The 24,891-nt window shown below is 42.3% G+C and overlaps 1 protein-coding gene across 3 annotated transcripts in view; it reads right to left on the bottom strand.

Annotated features, from left to right (window-relative positions):
• The window catches only part of BTK (Bruton tyrosine kinase), a 474,008-nt gene that overhangs the window by 152,897 nt on the left and 296,220 nt on the right, over positions 1-24,891 (bottom strand). For all 3 annotated transcript variants that reach the window (XM_044306622.1, XM_044306621.1, XM_044306623.1), the window contains one exon: positions 8,165-8,232. In XM_044306622.1, the coding sequence (XP_044162557.1) occupies positions 8,165-8,232 (68 nt within the window). The remainder of the gene's footprint in view (positions 1-8,164; positions 8,233-24,891) is intronic.

Here is a 24,891-nt window from a genome sequence, read left to right as displayed (position 1 = left end):
AGTACAGGGCTCACCTTTTGTGGTTGTGCTATTTGTAGGCACAACTCTAGTAAAAGCTTGTCAATGACTGCGATGGAGTCACGGTTCACTGGTGGATCTGCAGCCGCGGAGGAATGACTTCTTGTCGGAGATCCCTGAAGTCTCCAAGAAGTGGTAGGATACAGATATAAATAGATAAAATATCCCAGGGCGCAAGAATCCAGTCCAGATAGTAATAGTAAATAGACACGTATTTATTGCAGAAGTACAACGCGTTTCGGGGAGTAGTTCCCCTTCATCAGGTACAAGTGTTATGTACCTGATGAAGGGGAACTACTCCCCGAAACGCGTTGTACTTCTGCAATAAATACGTGTCTATTTACTATTACTATCTGGACTGGATTCTTGCGCCCTGGGATATTTTATCTATTTATATCTATAATCCAGACTTGCATGCGTGCCCACAAACAGGGCTCTGAGTGCCCCTTCTGGCACGTGTACCATAGGTTCACACCATTGCCCTAGGGGGATATTAGTGTGAGGATAGGAGAGATCCAATAACTATATATAAATATATCAGGGGTCAGTACATAGATCTCTCCCATCACCTATTTATCCCCAGGACTGTGACTGTGACGAGGGGACATCCTCTGCGTCTGGAGGAAAGAAGGTTTGTACACAAACATAGAAGATAATTCTTTACGGAAAGAGCAGTGAGACTATGGAACGCTCTGCCTGAGGAGGTGGTGATGGTGAGTTCACTAAAAGAGTTCAAGAGGGGCCTGGATGTATTTCTGGAGTGTCGTCATAGAAACTTCAGCACTCTAATGGGTATGGTGAAAACAAGGTGTCTTTTTTTTTTTCTTATGCAAGGCAACTTAAAAAGTGACAGTGTGACATTTTGGTCAGAATTAGACCTTTCCCAAACACTAAAATGGAGAATTAAACATAGATGTTTACATGATTTTTTTTTCATACAAAGGATGATAATATACAGTCAAGTAGCAAAAAAAAGTTGTGGCCATCTTCTTATGCTCTCTAGCACATGGTGTGGATACACGTCTTCCAGCTCAATACTTCTTCCATCTTTTTCCCTAACCTAAACGGGCAACTTGGGAAGTGCGTTGTATACATCAGGGGACCCGGTTCCTTTAGCGACGGGCTACTACGTTTCCTAACACCGTGTTTATTTGTACCTCAATGCCTAACTGTGGTTTACCATTGACATAGTTTATGCAAACTTAACTCGATCACACAGATACCTGCACAGATCAGCCATTTGTGGACTATAATGTTCATTACCTACCATTCTACCTAAGAGTGATACTCTACCTAAGTGATACTATCATCTTTTGTATGAAAAAAACCATCATGTAAAGATGTATGTTTAATTCTCTCTTTTAGTGTTTGGAAAGGGTCCAATCTGACCGAAACACTGTCACTTTTTAAGTTGCCTTGCATAAGAAAAATTAAAAATAAAGACACCTTGGTTTCACCATACTCGTCGTTGACCCAGGGAGTTATTCCGATTGCCTGAATGGAGTCAGGAAATATTTTTTTCTGCTAAAATGAGGAAAATTGGCTTTCACCTCATATTTGCCTTCCTCTGGATCAACTTGAAGGATAACAGGCTGAACTGGATGGACAGATGTATTTTCAGCCCTATAAACTATGTTACTATGATGGGAGTTATAGCCCTCTTTGTACACTTGCTAAAGTATCTCTCAGTAAAATATAAGGCTGGCAACAGTACCATAGCAATTATTATTGCTAACGTTGATTATTTTTCACTAATGTATTTTTTTTGCATTTTTCTACATCTTGCATGTCACTTTCACTTCACATGGCACAATGTTGGCTACGGCACTAATACTTGGAACTGGCCGCCATTATCACATGTGGCTTGCTCTCCACTATGTTTTGCGAGTGACGGATAATTTGCATATCTAGTTAAGACATTAATTATTAATGTGTGTGAATTTATTGCGATTATGATTATTTGGTTCTCAGTAGTTTTTACTTAGTGTCCCACACATAGCTAGCCCCCTGAGGAGGCCATGCGAAACATGTGTTGGGGTTGTCTGTGTCTGATTCTCTTCCTTAAGCAGTCCTCCAGATGTGCACTTAACTTTTCCTGTAGACGTAGAAACTAGTCTCAGACAGCTTCTGCCAAGGCCAATTAGATTGTGGAGTGTATCAAAAGAGCGATGGATGCATTTGAAGAGAACATAGTCCTGCCACTTTACAAATCACTAGTCAGACCACACATGGAGTACTGTGTACAGTTCTGGGCTCCTGTGAATAAGACAGACATAGAGCTCAAGAGGGTTCAGAGGAGAGCAACTAAAGTAATAATTGGAACGGGTGATCTACAGTACCCTGAAAGATTATCAAGATTAGGGTTATTTAGTTTAGAAAAAAATAACCGAGGGAATATCTAATAACTATATATAAATATATCAGGAGTCAGTGCAGAGATCTTCTCTCTGAAGAACATGATGGTTATATCACTAAAAGAGCTTAAAAGGGGCCTGGATCTATTTCTGGAGTAGAATAATATTACAAATTATATTTACTATATTTCTGGACATGGGTTGATCCAGGGAGTTATTCCGACTTTCTGATTGCAGTCGGAAAGGAATTTTTTCCCCCTAAAATTAAGAAAATTAGCTTCTACCTCCCTGGATTTTTTGGCCTTCCTCTGGATCAACTTGCAGGAATACGGACTGATCTGGATCGACAGATATATTTTTTTCAGCCTTACAAACTGTGTTACTATGATGGGAGTTATGGCCCTCTTTGTACACTATCTTGCTAAAGTCTCTCTCAGCAGAATCTAAAGCTGGCAGGGTTTTTAATATATGTCTGGTCAGGATATGTCCAGTGGTGAAGGATGTCCTTAACTGCAACAAAGTCTAGATGGCTGTAATAGCATGTTACCTTGCTGACTCCTATACTTTGCCATACAGATTCTAAATTCTCATTTATCTTCCTCTCTTTCTGTTAATCTTGCAGTAATTCACACAGAGATCTGTAGCTTTCTTGGCCTGAGAAGAGGAAATATGAGGCACAGCTTCCTCTCTCACTGAACTCTCCCCTAAGGCCTCACACACACTATATTTTGTATCTAAGTATGATCTGCATTTTTTTGGGATTGCCTGGACCCATTAATTTCTATGTGTGTCCATTTCAAAAAAAATATAACATGTCCTATTCTTGGCTGCAAAATGTGGACCAAGGACCATTGAAGTCAATGGGTCCACAAATAAAATGGAAGCAACATGGATGTCATACAGACATCATCTGTGTTTTGTGGATCCGTGTTTTGTGTACCACAAAATGATATAGTCGTGTGCATGAGGCCTAAAATTGACTCTCTGAGACGGTTGCGGATCTTAGATCCCCACCAAACTTCCTGAAAAGGGCTGATACAGGATTGTTAACCCTGGGTGTGTCATCCATACATGGTTATGCTGCTTTAACATGACATTACATAGCATAACATTGCATGAGATTAAATAACAAATCATTTGCAGATGCTCTGGGGTACAGCAAAAAATGTGCACAGCACCTTACACCCTGTAAAGATTAACATATAGATTTGCTCACCCGTAACCTTTCTTGAATTGTAATAAGTTATATAAAATAATACACATCACAGGGATCTGTCGCAACCATCCAGTCCAATTTTTCAAAAAACTACTGTATGCATTTAACATATACATTTTTAACATAAGAACCTATGGCAATAAATGTCCTACAGATGGCATGAGTTGAGTCATCTATTATACATGTATGTTTTTTCCTGTTTCACATGTTTCATCTCAAGATATGTGTGCTTTAGAAACAAGTTAAGAAAGGACTTAGAATTTTTCATTGTGTTCCAGCTTGCTTTGTGACAGATAAATAAAAAATACAAGAAAATAAAAACCCAAGATAATTTGGAACTGTTTGATTTACTAAGTATTATAACGGTACCTTTTGTTCTTTTCTTTAGACTTGCACCAGCAGGAAAAACAAAGTTTAATTCATATGCAAATGAGCACTCGCAAGTGCCCAGGGGCGGCGTTCAGTGTGTAGGTGCCCAGGCTGCTCTGCCTTCTTTTCACTTTACTCCTCCCCAGCCTCTGCCGTTGCCCGCCCTCCAAGTCTCTTGCCTTATCGATACGTCCGGACTTGGAGGGCAGGCAACGGCAGAGGCTGGGAGGAGTAAAGTGAAAAGAAGGCAGAGCAGCCTGGGCACCTACACAGTGAACGCCGCCCCTGCGCACTTGCGAGTGCTCAATTGCATATAAATTAAACTTTGCTTTTCCTGTTGGTGCAAGTCTAAAGAAAAGAACAAAGGTACCGTTACAATCCTGTATAGGTGTGCTACAGAGCCATATAAGCGCTGTATATGGCCATATGGAGGTGACAGACTCTCTTTAAAAAGTAAAAACTAAAATCTTGCATTGATAAAGGTATTTGGACCCTTTACTCAGTACTTACAGGGAGTGCAGAATTATTAGGCAAATAAGTATTTTGACCACATCATCCTCTTTATGCATGTTGTCTTACTCCAAGCTGTATAGGCTCGAAAGCCTACTACCAATTAAGCATATTAGGTGATGTGCATCTCTGTAATGAGAAGGGGTGTGGTCTAATGACATCAACACCCTATATCAGGTGTGCATAATTATTAGGCAACTTACTTTCCTTTGGCAAAATGGGTCAAAAGAAGGACTTGACAGGCTCAGAAAAGTCAAAAATAGTGAGATATCTTGCAGAGGGATGCAGCACTCTTAAAATTGCAAAGCTTCTGAAGCGTAATCATCGAACAATCAAGCGTTTCATTCAAAATAGTCAACAGGGTCGCAAGAAGCGTGTGGAAAAACCAAGGCGCAAAATAACTGCCCATGAACTGAGAAAAGTCAAGCGTGCAGCTGCCAAGATGCCACTTGCCGCCAGTTTGGCCATATTTCAGAGCTGCAACATCACTGGAGTGCCCAAACGCACAAGGTGTGCAATACTCAGAGACATGGCCAAGGTAAGAAAGGCTGAAAGACACACAAGCTGAAACGTCAAGACTGGGCCAAGAAATATCTCAAGACTGATTTTTCTAAGGTTTTATGGACTGATGAAATGAGAGTGAGTCTTGATGGGCCAGATGGATGGGCCCGTGGCTGGATTGGTAAAGGGCAGAGAGCTCCAGTCCGACTCAGACGCCAGCAAGTTGGAGGTGGAGTACTGGTTTGGGCTGGTATCATCAAAGATGAGCTTGTGGGGCCTTTTCGGTTTGCGGATGGAGTCAAGCTCAACTCCCAGTCCTACTGCCAGTTTCTGGAAGACACCTTCTTCAAGCAGTGGTACAGGAAGAAGTCTGCATCCTTCAAGAAAAACATGATTTTCATGCAGGACAATGCTCCATCACACGCGTCCAAGTACTCCACAGCGTGGCTGGCAAGAAAGGGTATAAAAGAAGAAAATCTAATGACATGGCCTCCTTGTTCACCTGATCTGAACCCCATTGAGAACCTGTGGTCCATCATCAAATGTGAGATTTACAAGGAGGGAAAACAGTACACCTCTCTGAACAGTGTCTGGGAGGCTGTGGTTGCTGCTGCACGCAATGTTGATGGTGAACAGATCAAAACACTGACAGAATCCATGGATGGCAGGCTTTTGAGTGTCCTTGCAAAGAAAGGTGGCTATATTGGTCACTGATTTGTTTTTGTTTTTGAATGTCAGAAATGTATATTTGTGAATGTTGAGATGTTATATTGGTTTCACTGGTAAAAATAAATAATTGAAATGGGTATATATTTGTTTTTTTTGTTAAGTTGCCTAATAATTATGCACAGTAATAGTCACCTGCACACACAGATATCCCCCTAAAATAGCTAAAACTAAAAACAAACTAAAAACTACTTCCAAAAATATTCAGCTTTGATATTAATGAGTTTTTTGGGTTCATTGAGAACATGGTTGTTGTTCAATAATAAAATTAATCCTCAAAAATACAACTTGCCTAATAATTCTGCACTCCCTGTAGTTTAAGCACCTTCAGCAGCGACGATTACAGCCTCCAGTCTTCTAGGGCATGATGCCACAAAGTTTGCATACCTGGATTTGTTTTTTTTTCTGACATTCTTCTCTGTAGGTTTTTATTCTATGCGCATTTTAATGAAATAAAGAAGACTTTTCTATATTCAAGACTGTCTATACAGGGTTTTTGAGCCAGATCAGGATCTTTGTCTTATTCTTCTCTGTAGATCCACTTAAGCTCTGTCAGGTTGGATAGAGACAGCCATTTTCAAGTCTCTCCAGAGATGCTCAATTGAGTTCAAGTCAGGGCTGTGGCTGGACACTCCTATGTTGTCTTGGCTGTGTGCTTTAGGGTCATTATGCTGTTGGATGTGAAGTTTCAGTCCAGTTTAAGGTCCAGAGTACTTTGGATCAGGATTTTATTAAGAATATCTCTATACTTTGCTTAAATCAGCTTTCCCTCAACTGTGACTAGTCTCCATGTCCCAGTTACTGAAAAACACCATTGAGCAGGTGATGATTAGTGCCTGATTTCCTCCAGACATGATACTTAAAATTGAGGTAAAAAAACTTCAATCTTGATCAATCCTGAGAGACCTTTAGATGCTTGTTTTTAAAACTTCAGGTGGGCTATCGTGTGTCTTTTACTGAGGAGTGGTTACTTTTTGGCCACTATGTCAAAAAGCCCAAATTGGTGGAGTGCTGCAGTGATGATTTACCTTCTGCAAGGTTCTCCCATCTACACACAGGATCTTTGGGGCTCAGCCAGAGTGAACATTATGTTCTTGGTCACCTTGAAGTACCTCAGACCTGGGGGTACTACATATAGTAAATAGTCATGTATTATATTGTATTTTATATTGTTATGTTATGTATTTTGTATGTATGGCCGCTATTCCCAGTAAGGAATGGTTGGCAAGAGTTAACAAGGAAGGGCTAACCACCCTGTTGCTCTCCTCTTGGTAGGATTGGGGTAGTCCTGCTTAATTCCAGGAGGGGGAGTGCCTGTTAAGCTATAGAAAGGAGAGGAAGCAAGGAGAAGAAATAAATCAACCTTATCTATTGCCTCAAATGAATCTATGAGAAGAGATACAGCAGAGTAAATAGCTAAATCCAGCATTTGAATGTACTGCTGTTCGGTGAGGGACTACGGCTAAGACACTCATTACCCAGAACATTACTTGGCAAGTAGGACCTAAGTGCTAAATTGCAGCCATGCAATCTGCCGCCATCATCTTTACAGGTACCAGAGGATAGTGAACTCAAATTCTGCTGCTATTGAATGTATTTGAAGTTCTATGTTGCACTTAGTAAAAAAGACTTTATGTTTAACTCTGGCCTCATTCTTCAATACTACATTTCCGCCGCACTGATCTCCAGGGAGCAACAGCCCGAGAGATCACACAGTGACACAGTACTTCATCAGGCCTTTTATTACTCCCATGCTCTGCAACAGCCACTCTGGGGCTCGCTGCAACCTCTCTTACTAAGGCCCTTCTCCCCAGGTTACATAGTTTTGTGGGGAAGCCAGATCTTGAAAGAGTCCTGGTCATTCCAAACCTCTTCCATTTAATTCCATTGGGTATTTTCAGTGCAGCAGAAATTGTTCGTACCCTTCTCCAGATCTATGCCTCCATACAATCCTGTCCATGAGCTCTACAGGCAATTATTTCTTCTTCATGGCTTGGTTTTTGCTCTGGTATGCATTGTCAGCTGTGAGACCTTATATAGACAGGGGCACGTGTTTCCATATCATGTCCCATCAACTAAATTTACCATAGGAGGACCCCAATCAAGGTATATGCAAATCTCAAAGATGATAAAGAGAAATTAGAGGCCCCGAAGCTAAATTTCAAGTGTCATGGCAAAGGGTCTAAATACTTATGTCCACAAGATTATTATTATTTTTTTTTTATATAAATTAGAAAAAAACTTCTAAAATTGTGCAGCCATTTTTGGTTACCTTGCCTCAAAAAAATAAAATAAAAAAATAAATAATTAAATAAATAAAAAAGGGTGTTACAAAGCCAATCACTGGAAGCATAACAGGATTGCCCTCCCAACACTCATTGAAGGAGGTATCCATAGCACTAAAAAAGGTACACAATCAAAGAGGAAAATAACTGGATTTTCAGCTACAATAGTCTGCACTTGTTATTACCAAAGCATCAGAAGGTGCAGGTGGTAGTGGTTTTCGAGATCTTCTCTTTGAGGAATCATTCTTTAGGACTGTATGATAGAGAAACAGATAAAGAAAACATCATGTTACAAAAATTTGTTTTCAATAAAGCTATAAGATTAGTTTGCAATCTTCAGTGTTTTTCTATACTAAGGTTTTTTTTACAGTAACATCATCCATAATATAACATAGTATCATAGGGGCACATTTATTAAGACTTCCATTTTAGATGCTGGTCTTGATAAAGCCCTGCACTGCTGCTGCAGGCGTCTCCATAACTTCCATGTATCCAGCACCAGTTCTAAATGTGAGACATTTAGACCATTTTCTATGCCTAAAACAGGCGTAGAAAATGATAAATCGTATGGGCCTGCCGACCCTCGCCCCTCCCCACACACCACACCCACAATTTTAGACTTGGCGTGAGGGAGGAAAAGTGGTGCCATCTGTGCCTAAAATACGCCTACTTTAGGCGCATTTCAGATTAATAAATAACCCCATAGTTTATAAGACTAAAAAAAGACATCTGTCCATCCTGTTCAACCTGTTATCCTGCAAGTTGATCCAGAGAAAGGCAAAAAACCTTGTGAGGTAGAAGCCAATTTTCATCACTTTAGAGGACTGGTAGTCCACCCATTCCAGTTATTACTTTAGTTGCTTTCCTCTGAACCCTCTCCAGCTCTGCTATGTCTGCCTTGTTCACAGGAGCCCAGAATGGTACATAGTACTCCATGTGTGGTCTGACTAGTGATTTGTAGAGTGGCAGGACTATGTTCTCATCACGGGCATCTATGCCCCTTTTAATGCAAGTCATTATCTTATTGGCCTTGGCCGCAACTGCCGGACACTGATTTCTACAGCTTAGGCTACTTTAATACTCGTGTTTGGTGCAGATCGGTCATGGATCTGCACAGACGGATCCATTCGGATCCGTTTGTATTATCTTTAACATAGCCAAGACAGATCCGTCTTGAACACCATTTAAAGTCAATGGAGGACGGATCTGTTTTCTATTGTGACAGATTGTGTCATAAAAAATGGATCCATCCCCATTGACTAACATTGTGAGAACGTATCCGTTTGGCTCAGTTTCGTCAGACGGACACGAAAACGCTGCAAGCTCCAAAGCGGAATGGAGACGTAACGGAGTCCAACTGATGCGTTCTGAGCAGATTCTTATCCATTCAGAATGCATTAGGGCAAAACTAATCAGTTTAGGACCGCTTGTGAGAGCCCTGAACGGATCTCACAGACGGAAAGCCAAAACGCCAGTGTGAAAGTAGCCTAAGTTTGCTGTTCACTAAAATTCTAAAGTCCTTTTCCATGTCAGTGTTACACATTGTTTTACCATTTACTATGTATGGGTAACTTGCATTACTTTTCTGCCAAAGCCTCCAATCTATCCAGATCGCACTGTAGTAGTATACTGTCCTCTTTCATGTTAATTATTTTACACAGTTTAGTGTCATCTGCAAAAATTTATATTTTACTGTGCAAGCCTTCTACAAGATCATTAAGAAATATAGTGAAGAGAATAGGGCCCAATACTGACCCGTGAGGTACCCCACTAGTGACAGTGACCCAATCTGAGTGTGTACCATTAATAACCACCCTCTGTTTTCTATCACTGAGACAGTAACTTACCCACATACAGACATTTTCTCCCAGTCCAAGCATTCTCATTTTATATACAAACTTTTTTTGTCTTACAGTGTCAAATACTTTGGTGAAGTCAAGATTAGGGATGAGCGAACCCGAACTGTATAGTTCGGGTTCATACCGAATTTTGGGGTGTCCGTGACACGGACCCGAACCCGGACATTTTCGTAAAAGTCCGGGTTCGGGTTCGGTGTTCGTCTCTTTCTTGGCGCTTTTTGAAAGAGCAGCCAATCAACAAGCGCCATACTACTTGCCCCAAGAGGCCGTCACAGCCATGCCTACTATTAGCATGGCTGTGATTGGCCAGAGAACCATGTGACCCAGCCTCTATTTAAGCTGGAGTCACGTAGCGCCGCACGTCACTCTGCTCTGATCAGCATAGGGAGAGGTTGCAGCCGCGACGTTAGGGCGAGATTAGGCAGTGATTAACTCCTCCAAAAGACTTCATTCAGAGATCGATCTGCAGCTGTGGATGATTGAACTGATGCTATTGAATTGCTCACTGTTTTTAGGCTGCCCAGAGCGTTTTTCAGTCACTTTTTTCTGGGGTGATCGGCGGCCATTTTGTGTCCTGTGGTGCACCAGCTGCATTTAACCCTTAATGGTGTGGTTGTTTTTTGGCTAAAGCCTACATCAGGGTCAAGCTGTCACACCAAGTGCATTTAACCAGCAATAGTGTGGTTATTTTTTGGCCATATACTACATCAGGGGCAAGCTGAGCCTGTCACCAAGTGCATTTAACCCTCAATGGTGTGGTTGTTTTTTGGCTAAATCCTACATCAGGGTCAAGCTGTCACACCAAGTGCATTTAACCATCAATAGTCTGGTTATTTTTTGGCCATATACTACATCAGGGGCAAGCTGAGCCTGTCACCAAGTGCATTTAACCCTCAATAGTGTGGTTGGTCAAGCTGTCACACCAAGTGCATTTAACCATCAATAGTGTGGCTATTTTTTGGCCATATCCCAGTCTAATTCTGTCAGTAAACGTATACCTGTCACCCAGCGCCTAAATACTAGGCCTCAAATTTATATCCAGCTAAATCTGTCGTTACTGGTGTGGCTGGTCAAGTTATTTAGTGTCCGTCAAAGCACAGTTTTTGTTTTGGGTTGAAATACAATTCCCAATTTAGCAATTTCCTAATTTAGTGGTTTCTGCTGTATCAGGCCTACTTTAAATTTATCCCTAAAAGGGTATATCAGATTCAAGGTGCACATAGGGTCATTCTGAATAACTTCACACACACGCTACTGTGCATTTCCAAGTCTAATTCTGTCAGTAAACCTATACCTGTCACCCAGCGCCTAAATACTAGGCCTCAAATTTATATCCAGCTAAATCTGTCGTTACTGGTGTGGCTGGTCAAGTTATTTAGTGTCCGTCAAAGCACAGTTTTTGTTCTGGGTTGAAATACAATTCCCAATTTAGCAATTTCCTAATTTAGTGGTTTTTGCTGTATCAGGCCTACTTTAAATTTATCCCTAAAAGGGTATATCAGATTCAAGGTGCACATAGGGTCATTCTGAATAACTTTACACACACGCTACTGTGCATTTCCAAGTCTAATTCTGTCAGTAAACCTATACCTGTCACCCAGCGCCTAAATAATAGGCCTCAAATTTATATCCAGCTAAATCTGTCGTTACTGGTGTGGCTGGTCAAGTTATTTAGTGTCCGTCAAAGCACAGTTTTTGTTCTGGGTTGAAATACAATTCCCAATTTAGCAATTTCTTAATTTAGTGGTTTCTGCTGTATCAGGCCTACTTTAAATTTATCCCTAAAAGGGTATATCAGATTCAAGGTGCACATAGGGTCCTTCTGAATAACTTCACACACACGCTACTGTGCATTTCCAAGTCTAATTCTGTCAGTAAACCTATACCTGTCACCCAGCGCCTAAATACTAGGCCTCAAATTTATATCCAGCTAAATCTGTCGTTACTGGTGTGGCTGGTCAAGTTATTTAGTGTCTGTCAAAGCACAGTTTTTGTTCTGGGTTGAAATACAATTCCCAATTTAGCAATTTCCTAATTTAGTGGTTTTTGCTGTATCAGGCCTACTTTAAATTTATCCCTAAAAGGGTATATCAGATTCAAGGTGCACATAGGGTCATTCTGAATAACTTTACACACACGCTACTGTGCATTTCCAAGTCTAATTCTGTCAGTAAACCTATACCTGTCACCCAGCGCCTAAATAATAGGCCTCAAATTTATATCCAGCTAAATCTGTCGTTACTGGTGTGGCTGGTCAAGTTATTTAGTGTCCGTCAAAGCACAGTTTTTGTTCTGGGTTGAAATACAATTCCCAATTTAGCAATTTCTTAATTTAGTGGTTTCTGCTGTATCAGGCCTACTTTAAATTTATCCCTAAAAGGGTATATCAGATTCAAGGTGCACATAGGGTCCTTCTGAATAACTTCACACACACGCTACTGTGCATTTCCAAGTCTAATTCTGTCAGTAAACCTAAACCTGTCACCCAGCGCCTAAATAATAGGCCTCAAATTTATAGTCAGCTAAATCTGTGGTTACTGCTGTGCCTGTATTAGTGTAATACGGTACCTAAATAGATAGCCAGATAGTGTTAGTTGTCTTTAAAAAAAGGCCTGAATTTGAATTCAATACATTGGGTCAAATAATATTTTTGTTGTTGTGGTGAACGATAACAATGAGGAAAACATCTAGTAAAGGACGCGGACATGGTCGTGGTGGTGTTAGTGGACCCTCTGGTGCTGGGAGAGGACGTGGCCGTTCTGCCACAGCCACACGTCCTAGTGTACCAACTACCTCAGGTCCCAGTAGCCGCCATAATTTACAGTGATATTTGGTGGGGCCCAATGCCGTTCTAAGGATGGTAAGGCCTGAGCAGGTACAGGCATTAGTCAATTGGGTGGCCGACAGTGGATCCAGCACGTTCACATTATCTCCCACCCAGTCTTCTGCAGAAAGCGCACAGATGGCGCCTGAAAACCAAGCCCATCAGTCTGTCACATCACCCCCATGCATACCAGGGAAACTGTCTGAGCCTCAAGTTATGCAGCAGTCTCTTATGCTGTTTGAAGACTCCCCTGGCAGGGTTTCCCAAGGGCATCCACCCAGCCCTTCCCCAGCAGTGGAAGACATAGAATGCACTGACGCACAACCACTTATGTTTCCTGATGATGAGGACATGGGAATACCACCTCAGCATGTCTCTGATGATGACGAAACACAGGTGCCAACTGCTGCGTCTTTCTGCAGTGTGCAGACTGAACAGGAGGTCAGGGATCAAGACTGGGTGGAAGATGATGCAGGGGACGATGAGGTCCTAGACCCCACATGGAATGAAGGTCGTGCCACTGACTTTCACAGTTCGGAGGAAGAGGCAGTGGTGAGACCGAGCCAACAGCGTAGCAAAAGAGGGAGCAGTGGGCAAAAGCAGAACACCCGCCGCCAAGAGACTCCGCCTGCTACTGACCGCCGCCATCTGGGACCGAGCACCCCAAAGGCAGCTTCAAGGAGTTCCCTGGCATGGCACTTCTTCAAACAATGTGCTGACGACAAGACCCGAGTGGTTTGCACGCTGTGCCATCAGAGCCTGAAGCGAGGCATTAACGTTCTGAACCTTAGCACAAGCTGCATGACCAGGCACCTGCATGCAAAGCATGAACTGCAGTGGAGTAAACACCTTAAAACCAAGGAAGTCACTCAGGCTCCCCCTGCTACCTCTTCTGCTGCTGCCGCCTCGGCCTCTTCTGCTGCTGCCGCCTCGGCCTCTTCCTCTGCTGCCGCCTCGGCCTCTTCCTCCGCCTCTGGAGGAATGTTGGCACCTGACACCCAGCAAACAGGGGATGTACCACCAACACCACCACCTCCGTCACCAAGCATCTCAACCATGTCACACGGCAGCGTTCAGCTCTCCATCTCACAAACATTTGAGAGAAAGCGTAAATTCCCACCTCGCCACCCTCGATCCCTGGCCCTGAATGCCAGCATTTCTAAACTACTGGCCTATGAAATGCTGTTATTTAGGCTGGTGGACACAGACAGCTTCAAACAGCTCATGTCGCTTGCTGTCCCACAGTATGTTGTTCCTAGCCAGCACTACTTTTCCAAGAGAGCCGTGCCTTCCCTGCACAACCAAGTATCCGATAAAATCAAGTGTGCACTGCGCAGCGCCATCTGTGGCAAGGTCCACCTAACCACAGATACGTGGACCAGTAAGCACGGCCAGGGACGCTATTACTCCCTAACTGCACACTGGGTAAATGTAGTGGCAGCTGGGCCCCAGGCGGAGAGCTGTTTGGCGCACGTCCTTTCGCCGCCAAGGATCGCAGGGCACCATTCTTTGCCTCCTGTTGCCTCCTCCTCCTCCTCGGCTTCCTCCTCCTCTTCTTCCACCTGCTCATCCAGTCAGCCACACACCTTCACCACCAACTTCAGCACAGCCCGGGGTAAACGTCAGCAGGCCATTCTGAAACTCATATGTTTGGGGGACAGGCCCCACACCACACAGGAGTTGTGGCAGGGTATAGAACAACAGACCGATGAGTGGTTGCTGCCGGTGAGCCTCAAGCCCGGCCTGGTGGTGTGTGATAATGGGCGAAATCTCGTTGCAGCTCTGGGACTAGCCGGTTTGACGCACATCCCTTGCTTGGCGCATGTGCTGAATTTGGTGGTGCAGAGGTTCATTCACAACTACCCCGACATGTCAGAGCTGCTGCATAAAGTGCGGGCCGTCTGTTCGCGCTTCCGGCGTTCACATCCTGCCGCTGCTCGCCTGTCTGCGCTACAGCGTAACTTCGGCCTTCCCACTCACCGCCTCATATGCGACGTGCCCACCAGGTGGAACTCCACCTTGCACATGCTGGACTGACTGTGCGAGCAGCAGCAGGCCATAGTGGAGTTTCAGCTGCAGCACGCACGGGTCAGTCGCACTACGGAACAGCACCACTTCACCACCAATGACTGGGCCTCCATGCGAGACCTGTGTGCCCTGTTGCGCTGTTTCGATTACTCCACCAACATGGCCAGTGGAGATGACGCCGTTATCAGTGTTACAATACCACTTCTATGTCTCCTTGAGAAAACACTTAGGGCAACGATGGAAGAGGAGGTGGCCCAGGAGGAGGAGGAGGAAGAGGGGTCATTTTTAGCACTTTCAGGCCAGTCTCTTCGAAGTGACTCAGAGGGAGTTTTTTTGCAACAGCAGAGGCCAGGTACAAATGTGGCCAGCCAGGGCCCACTACTGGAGGACGAGGAGGACGAGGAGGAGGAGGAGGTGGAGGAGGATGAGGATGAAGCATGGTCACAGCGGGGTGGCACCCAACGCAGCTCGGGCCCATCACTGGTGCGTGGCTGGGGGGAAAGGCAGGACGATGACGATACGCCTCCCACAGAGAACAGCTTGTCCTTACCTCTGGGCAGCCTGGCACACATGAGTGACTACATGCTGCAGTGCCTGCGCAACGACAGCAGAGTTGCCCACATTTTAACGTGTGCGGACTACTGAGTTGCCACCCTGCTGGATCCACGCTACAAAGACAATGTGCCCACCTTACTTCCTTCACTGGAGCGTGATAGGAAGATGCGCGAGTACAAGCGCACGTTGGTAGACGCGCTACTGAGAGCATTCCCGAATGTCACAGGGGAACAAGTGGAAGCCCAAGGGCAAGGCAGAGGAGGAGCAAGAGGTCGCCAAGGCAGCTGTGTCACGGCCAGCTCCTCTGAGGGCAGGGTTAGCATGGCAGAGATGTGGAAACGTTTTGTCAACACGCCACAGCTAACTGCACCACCACCTGATACGCAACGTGTTAGCAGGAGGCAACATTTCACTAACATGGTGGAACAGTACGTGTGCACACCCCTCCACGTACTGACTGATGGTTCGGCCCCATTCAACTTCTGGGTCTCTAAATTGTCCACGTGGCCAGAGCTAGCCTTTTATGCCTTGGAGGTGCTGGCCTGCCCGTCGGCCAGCGTTTTGTCTGAACGTGTATTCAGCACAGCAGGAGGCGTCATTACAGACAAACACAGCCGCCTGTCTACAGCCAATGTGGACAAGCTGACGTTCATAAAAATGAACCAGGCATGGATCCCACAGGACCTGTCCATCCCTTGTGCAGATTAGACATTAACTACCTCCCCGTAACCATATATTATTGTACTCCAGGGCACTTCCTCATTCAATCCTATTTTTATTTTTATTTTACCATTATATTGCGGGGCAACCCAAAGTTGAATGAACATCTCCTCTGTCTGGGTGCCCGGGCCTAAATATATTCCAATGGACTGTTTCAATGTTGGGTGACGTGAAGCCTGATTCTCTGCTATGACATGCAGACTGATTCTCGGCTGACATGAAGCCAGATTCTCTGTTACGGGACCTCTCTCCTCTGCCTGGGTGCTGGGCCTAAATATATGACAATGGACTGTTACAGTGGTGGCTGACATGAAGCCTGATTCTCTGCTAAGACATGCAGACTGATTCTCTGCTGACATGAAGCCAGATTCACTGTTACGGGACCTCTCTCCTCTGGCTGGGTACCTGGGCCTAAATATATGCCAATGGACTGTTGCAGTGGTGGCTGACGTGAAGCCTGATTCTCTGCTATGGGACCTCTCTCCAATTGATATTGGTTAATTTTTTTTAATTTTTTTTTATTCATTTCCCTATCCACATTTGTTTGCAGGGGATTTACCTACATGTTGCCGCCTTTTGCAGCCTTCTAGCTCTTTCTTGGGCTGTTTTACAGCCTTTTTAGTGCCGAAAAGTTCGGGTCCCCATTGACTTCAATGGGGTTCGGGTTCGGGACGAAGTTCGGATCGGGTTCGGATCCCGAACCCGAACATTTCCGGGAAGTTCGGCCGAACTTCTCGAACCCGAACATCCAGGTGTCCGCTCAACTCTAGTCAAGATATACGACGTCCATTGATTCGCCGCTGTCAAGTCTAGAACTTGCCTCCTCATAGAAACTGATTAAATTAGTTTGACATGACTGATCCCTCATGCAGCCATGCTGATATATGGCGTTATTTGCTTATTTTCATTGAGGTACTCCAAGATAGCATCTCTTAGAAAACCTAATTAGAAAGAGTTTACCCACAAAAGATGTTAAACTTACCGGCCTATAGTTTCCAGGCTCTGTTTTTTAACAAATAATAGTAAAAGTCCAGCTCACCTGCATCAACAGTTTTAAGAGTGCACGGATGGGGTGAGACCCAAGCATATAAACTTGAACGGAAAGGAAGAAAGATCCAGCACCTTGTTTTTCTTGCTTGACGTTTATTCCACAAACCAAATGTACAGCGGTGATAGAAACCTCCAAAAATAAGCCCCAGTACGGTCTACATGTTTCGAACCAGCTGTTTTTGAACCCTTTTTGAATATTGGCACCACATTTGCTATGCGCCAATCCTGTGGAACACTCCCTGTCAGTATAGAGTCTGTAAATATCAAAAATTAGGGTCTGGCTATGACATTACGTAACTCTCTTAGGATACGGGGGTGTATGCCATCTGGTGCTGGCAATTTGTCTATTGTTACCTTTTTAAGATGCCGTTGTACTTTTTTCTGGGTTAGACAGGCCACTTTTAATGGAGAATTTACTTTTACATTGTGCATTTCATCTGACAGTTTATTTTCCTAAGCAAATACAGCAGAGAAAAAGTATGCTCTCTGCAACTCTGTAAAGTGCTGCTTTAATTTGTCTTTTACATAGTCCATATTTTTCCTTATAGTTTTTCAATGCTTCCTCGCTACTCTCCTGTTTTAGTGATTTAAATGCTTTCTTTTTGTCATTTATTGCTTTCTCTACAATTCTATTTATCCACATAGTTTTTTTTCTTGTTCCTTAACCTTTTATTGCCAGAAGGTATGTACCTCTCACAATTAGAGTTTAGAATGCTTTTAAAAATATCAAATTTTGTGCCTGTATTTTTATTTAGAGGATTTTGTCACAGTTAGTTAGGCCGACAGACTGTCTTAATTGGCTAAATTTCGCTTTTTAGAAATTTAGTATTTTTGTGCCTCTCTGAAGAAACACTATTTTGAATGATAATTGGAAGGTTATTACATTTTGGTCACTATTTTCCAGGTGTCCCCCAACCTGCACATCTGTTGTTCTGTCAGGTCCAGTTTGGCCGTCCCTCTAGTCGGGTCCTGAACCAATTGGGAAAGTTGCACTTTCTAATGGCATCATTAACGGTTGCATACTATGTAGTAGGAAGCAGGAAATAAATTCTAAATGGGGTAGAATTGGGAAAAAACGCAATTCTGATAAAGGTTTTTATTTTTATTTTTTTACACTGTACACAATGTAGAAAAATTGACCTGTTATCTTCATTCTCCAGGTCAGTACGGTTACAACGATACCACACTTGTATAATTTTTCTTGCGTTTTAATACTGAAAAAAAATTAAAATCTATTTTTTATAACCATATTCTGACCCCTATAACGTTTTTGTAGTTATGTGTATGGGGCTGTGTGAGGGCTTATTTTTTGCAGGACGGTCTGTTCTGTTCAGTGATACCAATTTGAAGTGTGTGCGACTTATTGATCACTTTTTATAAAAAAATATATTGGGTAGTTGAAGTGAAAAAAAATTGGCAAATTGGCTGTTTTTATTTTTTTCCCATTACGCCATTTTCTGTATGCCAATAATATTATTATATTTTAATAGTATGGGCGTTTTTGCACACGGCGATGCCCATGATGTTTATTTTTTTATTGTTTAAGTATTTTCATTTTAAGGAAAGGGGGTGATTTCAACTTTTTTTTTATATTTGTAAAAACTTTTTAACTTTTTTCTTACTTTTTTTAAGTCACCTTGGGTGACAATAACTGGCAATCATCAGATTGCATATTGTGTTCAATGATGTCTATATAGACACCATTGAACACTTCATTTGCACTATACCAATACAATGCTGCCACCTAGTGGCCTGTATTGGTATAGTTATCTAATAGGCCCAGAAGCCTGCTTGAGGCTTCCGCCTATTAGATCAATGTAACAGGTTCCCCGATCTCAGCCAGGAAAAGCTGTTATCGGAGCGGTAGTGTGCGACTTCCGCTTCCAGACTGCACAGATGCCGTGGTCACATTTGACCACGGCATCTGAAAGGGAAAATGTATGCGATCAGCCATGTGCTGCATGGGCGAGCGGGTGCCATGTTTGGGGACCGGACTTCCGCGCATGTTTGAGGACCGGACGGCGGAGGTCCTTAACCCCTTAAGGACACGGCCATATTTCACCTTAAGAACCAGGCTATTTTTTGCAAATCTGACCAGTGTCACTTTATGTGTGAAACGCTTTTACTTATCCAGACCATTTTAAAATTGAGATAGTTTTTTCATTACATATTGTACTTCATGACACTGGTAAAATTGAGTATAAAAAAAAAAAGTATTCTTATTTATAAAAAAATACCAAATATACCAAAAATGGTGTAAAATTTGCAAATTTCCAAGTTTCAATTTCTCTACTTATATAATACATAGTAATACCTCCAAAAATAGTTATTAGTTTACATTCCCTATATGTCTACTTCATGTTTGGATCATATTGGTAATGCCATTTAATTTTTTGGGGATGTTACAAGGCTTAGAAGTTTAGAAGCAAATCTTGAAATTTTTCAGAAATTTTCTAAAACCCACTTTTTAAGGACCCGTTCAGGTCTGAAGTCACTTTGTGAGGCTTACATAACAGTACCCACCCAAAAATTACCCCATTCTAGAAACTACACCCCTCAAGGTATTCAAAACTGATTTTACAAACATTGTTAACCCTTTAGGTGTTCCACAAAAGTTAATGGCAAATGGAGATAAAAATTCAGAATTTAGATTTTTTGGCAAATTTTCCATTATTAATTGCCCTCAATATTAATTGCCCTGATTCTGTAGTTTGCAGAAACACCCCATATGTGGTCGTAAACTACTGTACGGGCCCACGGTAGGGCATAGAGAGAAAGGAGCGCTGTGTGGTTTTTGGAAGGCAGATTTTGCTGGTTTATTTACACCATGTCCCATTTGAAGCCCCCCGATGCACCCCTAGAGTAGAAACTCCATAAAAGTGACCCCATCTAAGAACTACACCCCTCAAAACTGATTTTACAAACTTTGTTAACCCTTTAGGTGTTCCACAAGAGTTATTGGCAAATGGAGATGAAATTTAAGAATTAAAAAAATTTGGCAAATTTTCCATTTTAATCAATTTTTTCCAATAACAAAGCAAGGGTTAACAGCCAAACAAAACTTAATATTTATTGCCCTAATTCTGTAGTTTGCAGAAACTAGCTGTTCTTGCACAGTTTTTTTTTACTGTGTTCATCTGAGGGGTTAGGTCATGAGGTATTTTCATAGAGCAGATTCTTACGGATGTGGCGATACCTAATATGTCTACTTTTTTATTTTAGTTTTACAAAATAATACACTTAGGCCCCTTTCACACCGGCGAGTATTCCGCACGGATGCGATGCGTGAGTTGAACGCATTGCACCCGCACTGAACCCCGACCCATTCATTTCTATGGGGCTGTTCACATGAGCGGTGATTTTCATGCATCACTTGTGCGTTGGGTGAAAATCGCAGCATGCTCTATTTTATGCGTTTTTTCGTGTAACGCAAGCCCCATATAAATGAATGGGGTTGCGTGAAAATCGCAAGCATCCGCAAGCAAGTGCGGATGCGGTGCGATTTTCACGCACGGTTGCTAGGAGACGATCGGGATGGAAACCCCATCATTATTATTTTCCTTTATAACATGGTTATAAGGGAAAATAATAGCATTCTGAATGCAGAATGCATAGTAAAATAGCGCTGAGGGGTTAAATTTTTTTAAAAATAAATTTTACTTGCCTTAATCCACTTGATCGCGCAGTCGGCATCTCTTCCGTCTTCTTTCTTTGCTGTGTGCAGGAAAAGGACCTGTGGTGACGTCACTCTGGTCATCACATGATCCATCACATGATCTTTTACCATGGTGATGGATCATGTGATGGACCATGTGATGACCGGAGTGACGTCACCACAGGTCCTGTTCCTGCACACAGCAAAGAAAGAAGACAGAGGAGATGCCGGCTGTGCGATCAAGTCGATTAAGGTGAGTTAAATTATTTTTTTATTTTTTTTAACCCCTCTAGCGCTATTTTACTATGCATTCTGCATTCAGAATGCTATTATTTTATAACCATGTTATAAGGGAAAATAATACAATCTACAGAACACCGATCCCAAGCCCGAACTTCTGTGAAGAAGTTCGGGTTTGGGTACCAAACATGCCGATTTTTCTCACGCGAGTGCAAAACGCATTACAATGTTTTTCACTCGTGCAGAAAAATCATGTTCCCGCAACGCACCCGCACATTTTCCCGCAACGCCCGTGTGAAAGAGGCCTTACAGGCAATGCATCACAATACAGAAGTATTGTGATGCATTGTAAAGGGGATCAGATCCCCAAAAATTGAAGTCCCAGAGTGGGACAAAAAATAAAGTGTAAAAAAAAGTTATAAAAATAAAGTTTTCAAAAAACATTAAAAGTTTCAAGTAAAAAAAAGCGTCCTTTTCCCCAAATAAAGTATAAAAGTATCACATGACCTAAGCCCTCAAATGAACACCAAATTTTTTTGGGGGGGTCACCTTACATTACTAAAAGTGCAACACCAAGCGATCAAAAAGGCGTATGCCCCCCCAAAATAGCACCAATCTAACTGTCATCTCATCCTGCAAAAAATCATCCAAAAAATATTAAAAACTATGGCTCTCAGACTATGGAGACCCTAAAACATGATTTTTTTTGGTTTAAAAAATGCTGTTATTGTGTAAAACAAGTATATAAAAAAAGTATACATATTAGGTATCGCCGCATCTGTAACAACCTGCTCTATAAAAATACCATATGATCTAACCCCTTAGATGAACACCGTAAAAAATAAAAACTGGGTCAAAAAAGCTATTTTTTGTCACCTTACTTTACAAAAAGTGTAATAGCAAGCGATAAAAATGTCATATGCACCCTAAAATAGTACCAATCAAATTGTGATCTCATCCCGAAAAAAATGAGCCCCTACACAAGACAGTAGCCCCCCCCAAAAAAAAAAACTACAGCTTTCAGAAAGTGGAGACACTAAAAAAATCTTTTTTTAAAAAAAAAATACTTTATTATGTAAAACTGAAACAAACAACCAAAAATATTTGGTATTGTCGCGTCCGTAGCAACCTGTTCTATAAAAACACCACATGATCTAACCTGTCAGATGAACATTGTAAATAACAAAAAATAAAAACAGTGCCAAAACAGCTATTTTATGCTATCTTGCGTCACAAAAAGTGTAATATAGAGCAGCAAAACCATATGTACCCTAAAATAGTACCAACAAATCTGCCACCTTATCCCGTAGTTTCTGTAGTCTTCAAATGTGACATGGCAGCTTAAAATTATCCTAGTGAAATCTGTTTTTTAAAAACCATATGGCGTTCCTTTCCTTCTGCGCAATACCGTGTACCAGTACAGCAGTTTTTACGACCACATATGGGGTGTTTCTGTAAACTACAGAATCAGGGCCATAAATATTGAGTTTTGTTGGGCTGTTAACCCTTGCTCTGTAACTGGAAAAAAAATTATTCAAATGGAAAATCTGCCAGAAAAGTGAAATTTTGAAATTTTAACTCTACTTTCCATTAATTCTTGCGGAACACCTAAGGGGTTAACAAAGTTTGTAAAATCAGTTTTGTATACCTTGAGGGGTGTAGTTTCTAAAATAGGGTCACTTCTTTGGAGTTTCTACTCTAGGAGTGCATCAGGGGTTCTTCAAATGTGACATGGCAGCTTAAAATTATCCCAGTAAAATCTGCTTTCCAAAAACCATATGGCGTTCCTTTCCTTCTGAGCAATACCATGTAGTACAGTGTAGTTTCTAAAAATGGGGTCATTTTTGGGTGGTTTCTATTATGTAAGCTTCACAAAGTGACTTTAGACCTGAACTGGTCCTTAAAAAGTGGGTTTTGGAAATTTTCTTAAAAATTTCAGGAATTGCTTCTAAACTTCTAAGCCTTCTAACGCCCCCCCCCCCCTTCAAAAAAAAAAAAATATGGCATTCACAAAATGATCCAATCATGAAGTAGATATATGGGGAATGTAAAGTAATAACTATTTTTGGAGGTATTACTATCTATTATAAAAGTAGAGCAATTTTCTAAATTTTGGGTATTTTTTTATAAATAAAAATGAAATATTTTTACTCAATTTTATCACTGTCATAAAGTACAATATGTGACGAGGAAACAGTCTCAGAATGGCCTGGATAAGTAAAAGTGTTTTAAAGTTATCACCACATAAAGTGACACATGTCAGATTTGCAAAAAATGGCCTGGTCCTTAAGGTGAAAAATGGCAGGGTCCTGAAGGGGTTATTGACATGTGCCATGCAGGGAGCATGTGTTATTTCCCCCAGGTTCAGCGTGGCCATGATGTTGCGGCCATTGTCGCTGACCACCTTGCTCAGTTGGACTTGGCGGGGTGACAGCCAGAGGGGTGTTTGCTGCTTGATGTGTTTTAGCAATTGCTTGCCTTTGTAGCTACAGTACTTGCAAACAGGCCAATCAGCTCCAATACAGCATGGCAATGTTTGACTTGACACATGATAGGAAGGATGGATGAGTGAAAGCAACACTGTGTCCTGCTGCTATTGGAGATGGGAGTAATTCCATTGAGGAGGAGAGAGATAAGTGCCTGGTGTGGGAGCCAGCCCAATGCAATCATGGTGAGGTGGGGGGGAGTTCAAAAGGATCTGGTCATGTTGCTGGGTTGCTGCCTCACCTCTGGAGCAAAAAACATCAACCCAGTGGGCTGTCAAAGATATGTACTCTCCCTAGTGTCCACTGTGGCGTGCAGCTTTCACACAGCAAGAATTGCTAGGAGTAGAGTTGAGCGGACACCTAGATGTTCGGGTTCGACGGGTTCGGCCGAACTTGACCCCGAACCTCATTGAAGTCAATGGGGACCCGAACTTTTGAGCACTAAAATGGCTGTAAAAATGTCATGGAAAGGGCTAGAGGGCTGAATGTCGTCAAAATGTGGTTAAGAGCATGGCAAGTGCTCTGCAAACAAATGTGGATAGGGAAATGACTTAAAATAACATTAAATACGTAAAAATAAAAAATAATAATCTTAATCTAGGAGGACCAGGTCCATATGGAGTAAGAGGTTGAGGAGGCGGTGGATGTGGCGGTGTAGGTGGAAAAGGTGGTGGAGGAGGAGGAGGTAGGCTACACTGCTTTTTGGTTTAAAATTTATTTTAATTTTTTTAATTAGGGTACACCCGAAAACATTGGGAAATATAACCCTCCAGTCGTGCTAAACACACGTTCAGACAATACACTGGCTGCAGGGCAGGCCAGCACCTCCAAGGCGTAAAGGGCAAGCTCAGGCCATGTACCCAATTTGGAGACCCAGAAGTTGCAAGGGCTGACCCCTGTCAGTTAGTTCGTGTAGGCGTGTGCATACTTACTGCCCCACCATGTTGCACGTCCCCGTGATGTTCACGATCCAATTTGATATCTGCTCTATCAACTTTCAATGTTCTTTTATGCGCCAACCATGCTGATCACGGGTGGTGGGGAATCAGGGTTCCAGGCCGGAGAAGGAACGTGAGGAAAAAGAGACCAAATTTAAGGGAGATACATTTATTTTAAAAATTTGGGATTGAGCAGAAATGTGGGAAAAGCTATTGAGGCGCAAATGTGGGACAAATTACAGAAGCCCAAATGTGGGCCAAAAGAGTCAAGTGATAATGTGGGAAAAGCTATTGAGGTGCAAATGTTGGCCAAAAGAGTATTGCGGAAATGTGGGACAAATTATTGAAGTGCAAATGTGGTACAACTTGTTTAAGTTTAAGCATTGAATCAAATGAGGTGGCGCGCATCAATTAACCACTTAAGGACCACAGGTTTATACCCCCCTAGTGACCAGGCCCTTTTTTACAAATCGGCACTCCACAACTTTAGCGGTTTATTGCTCGGTCATGCAACTTACCACCCAAATGAATTTTACCTCCTTTTCTTCTCACTAATA

The sequence above is a fragment of the Bufo gargarizans genome, chromosome 9 (assembly GCF_014858855.1).
Source record: "Bufo gargarizans isolate SCDJY-AF-19 chromosome 9, ASM1485885v1, whole genome shotgun sequence".
NCBI classification, from domain to species: Eukaryota; Metazoa; Chordata; class Amphibia; order Anura; family Bufonidae; genus Bufo; species Bufo gargarizans.
Note: the sequence above shows the minus strand (reverse complement) of the source record. Positions and strands in the feature narration are given on the sequence as shown.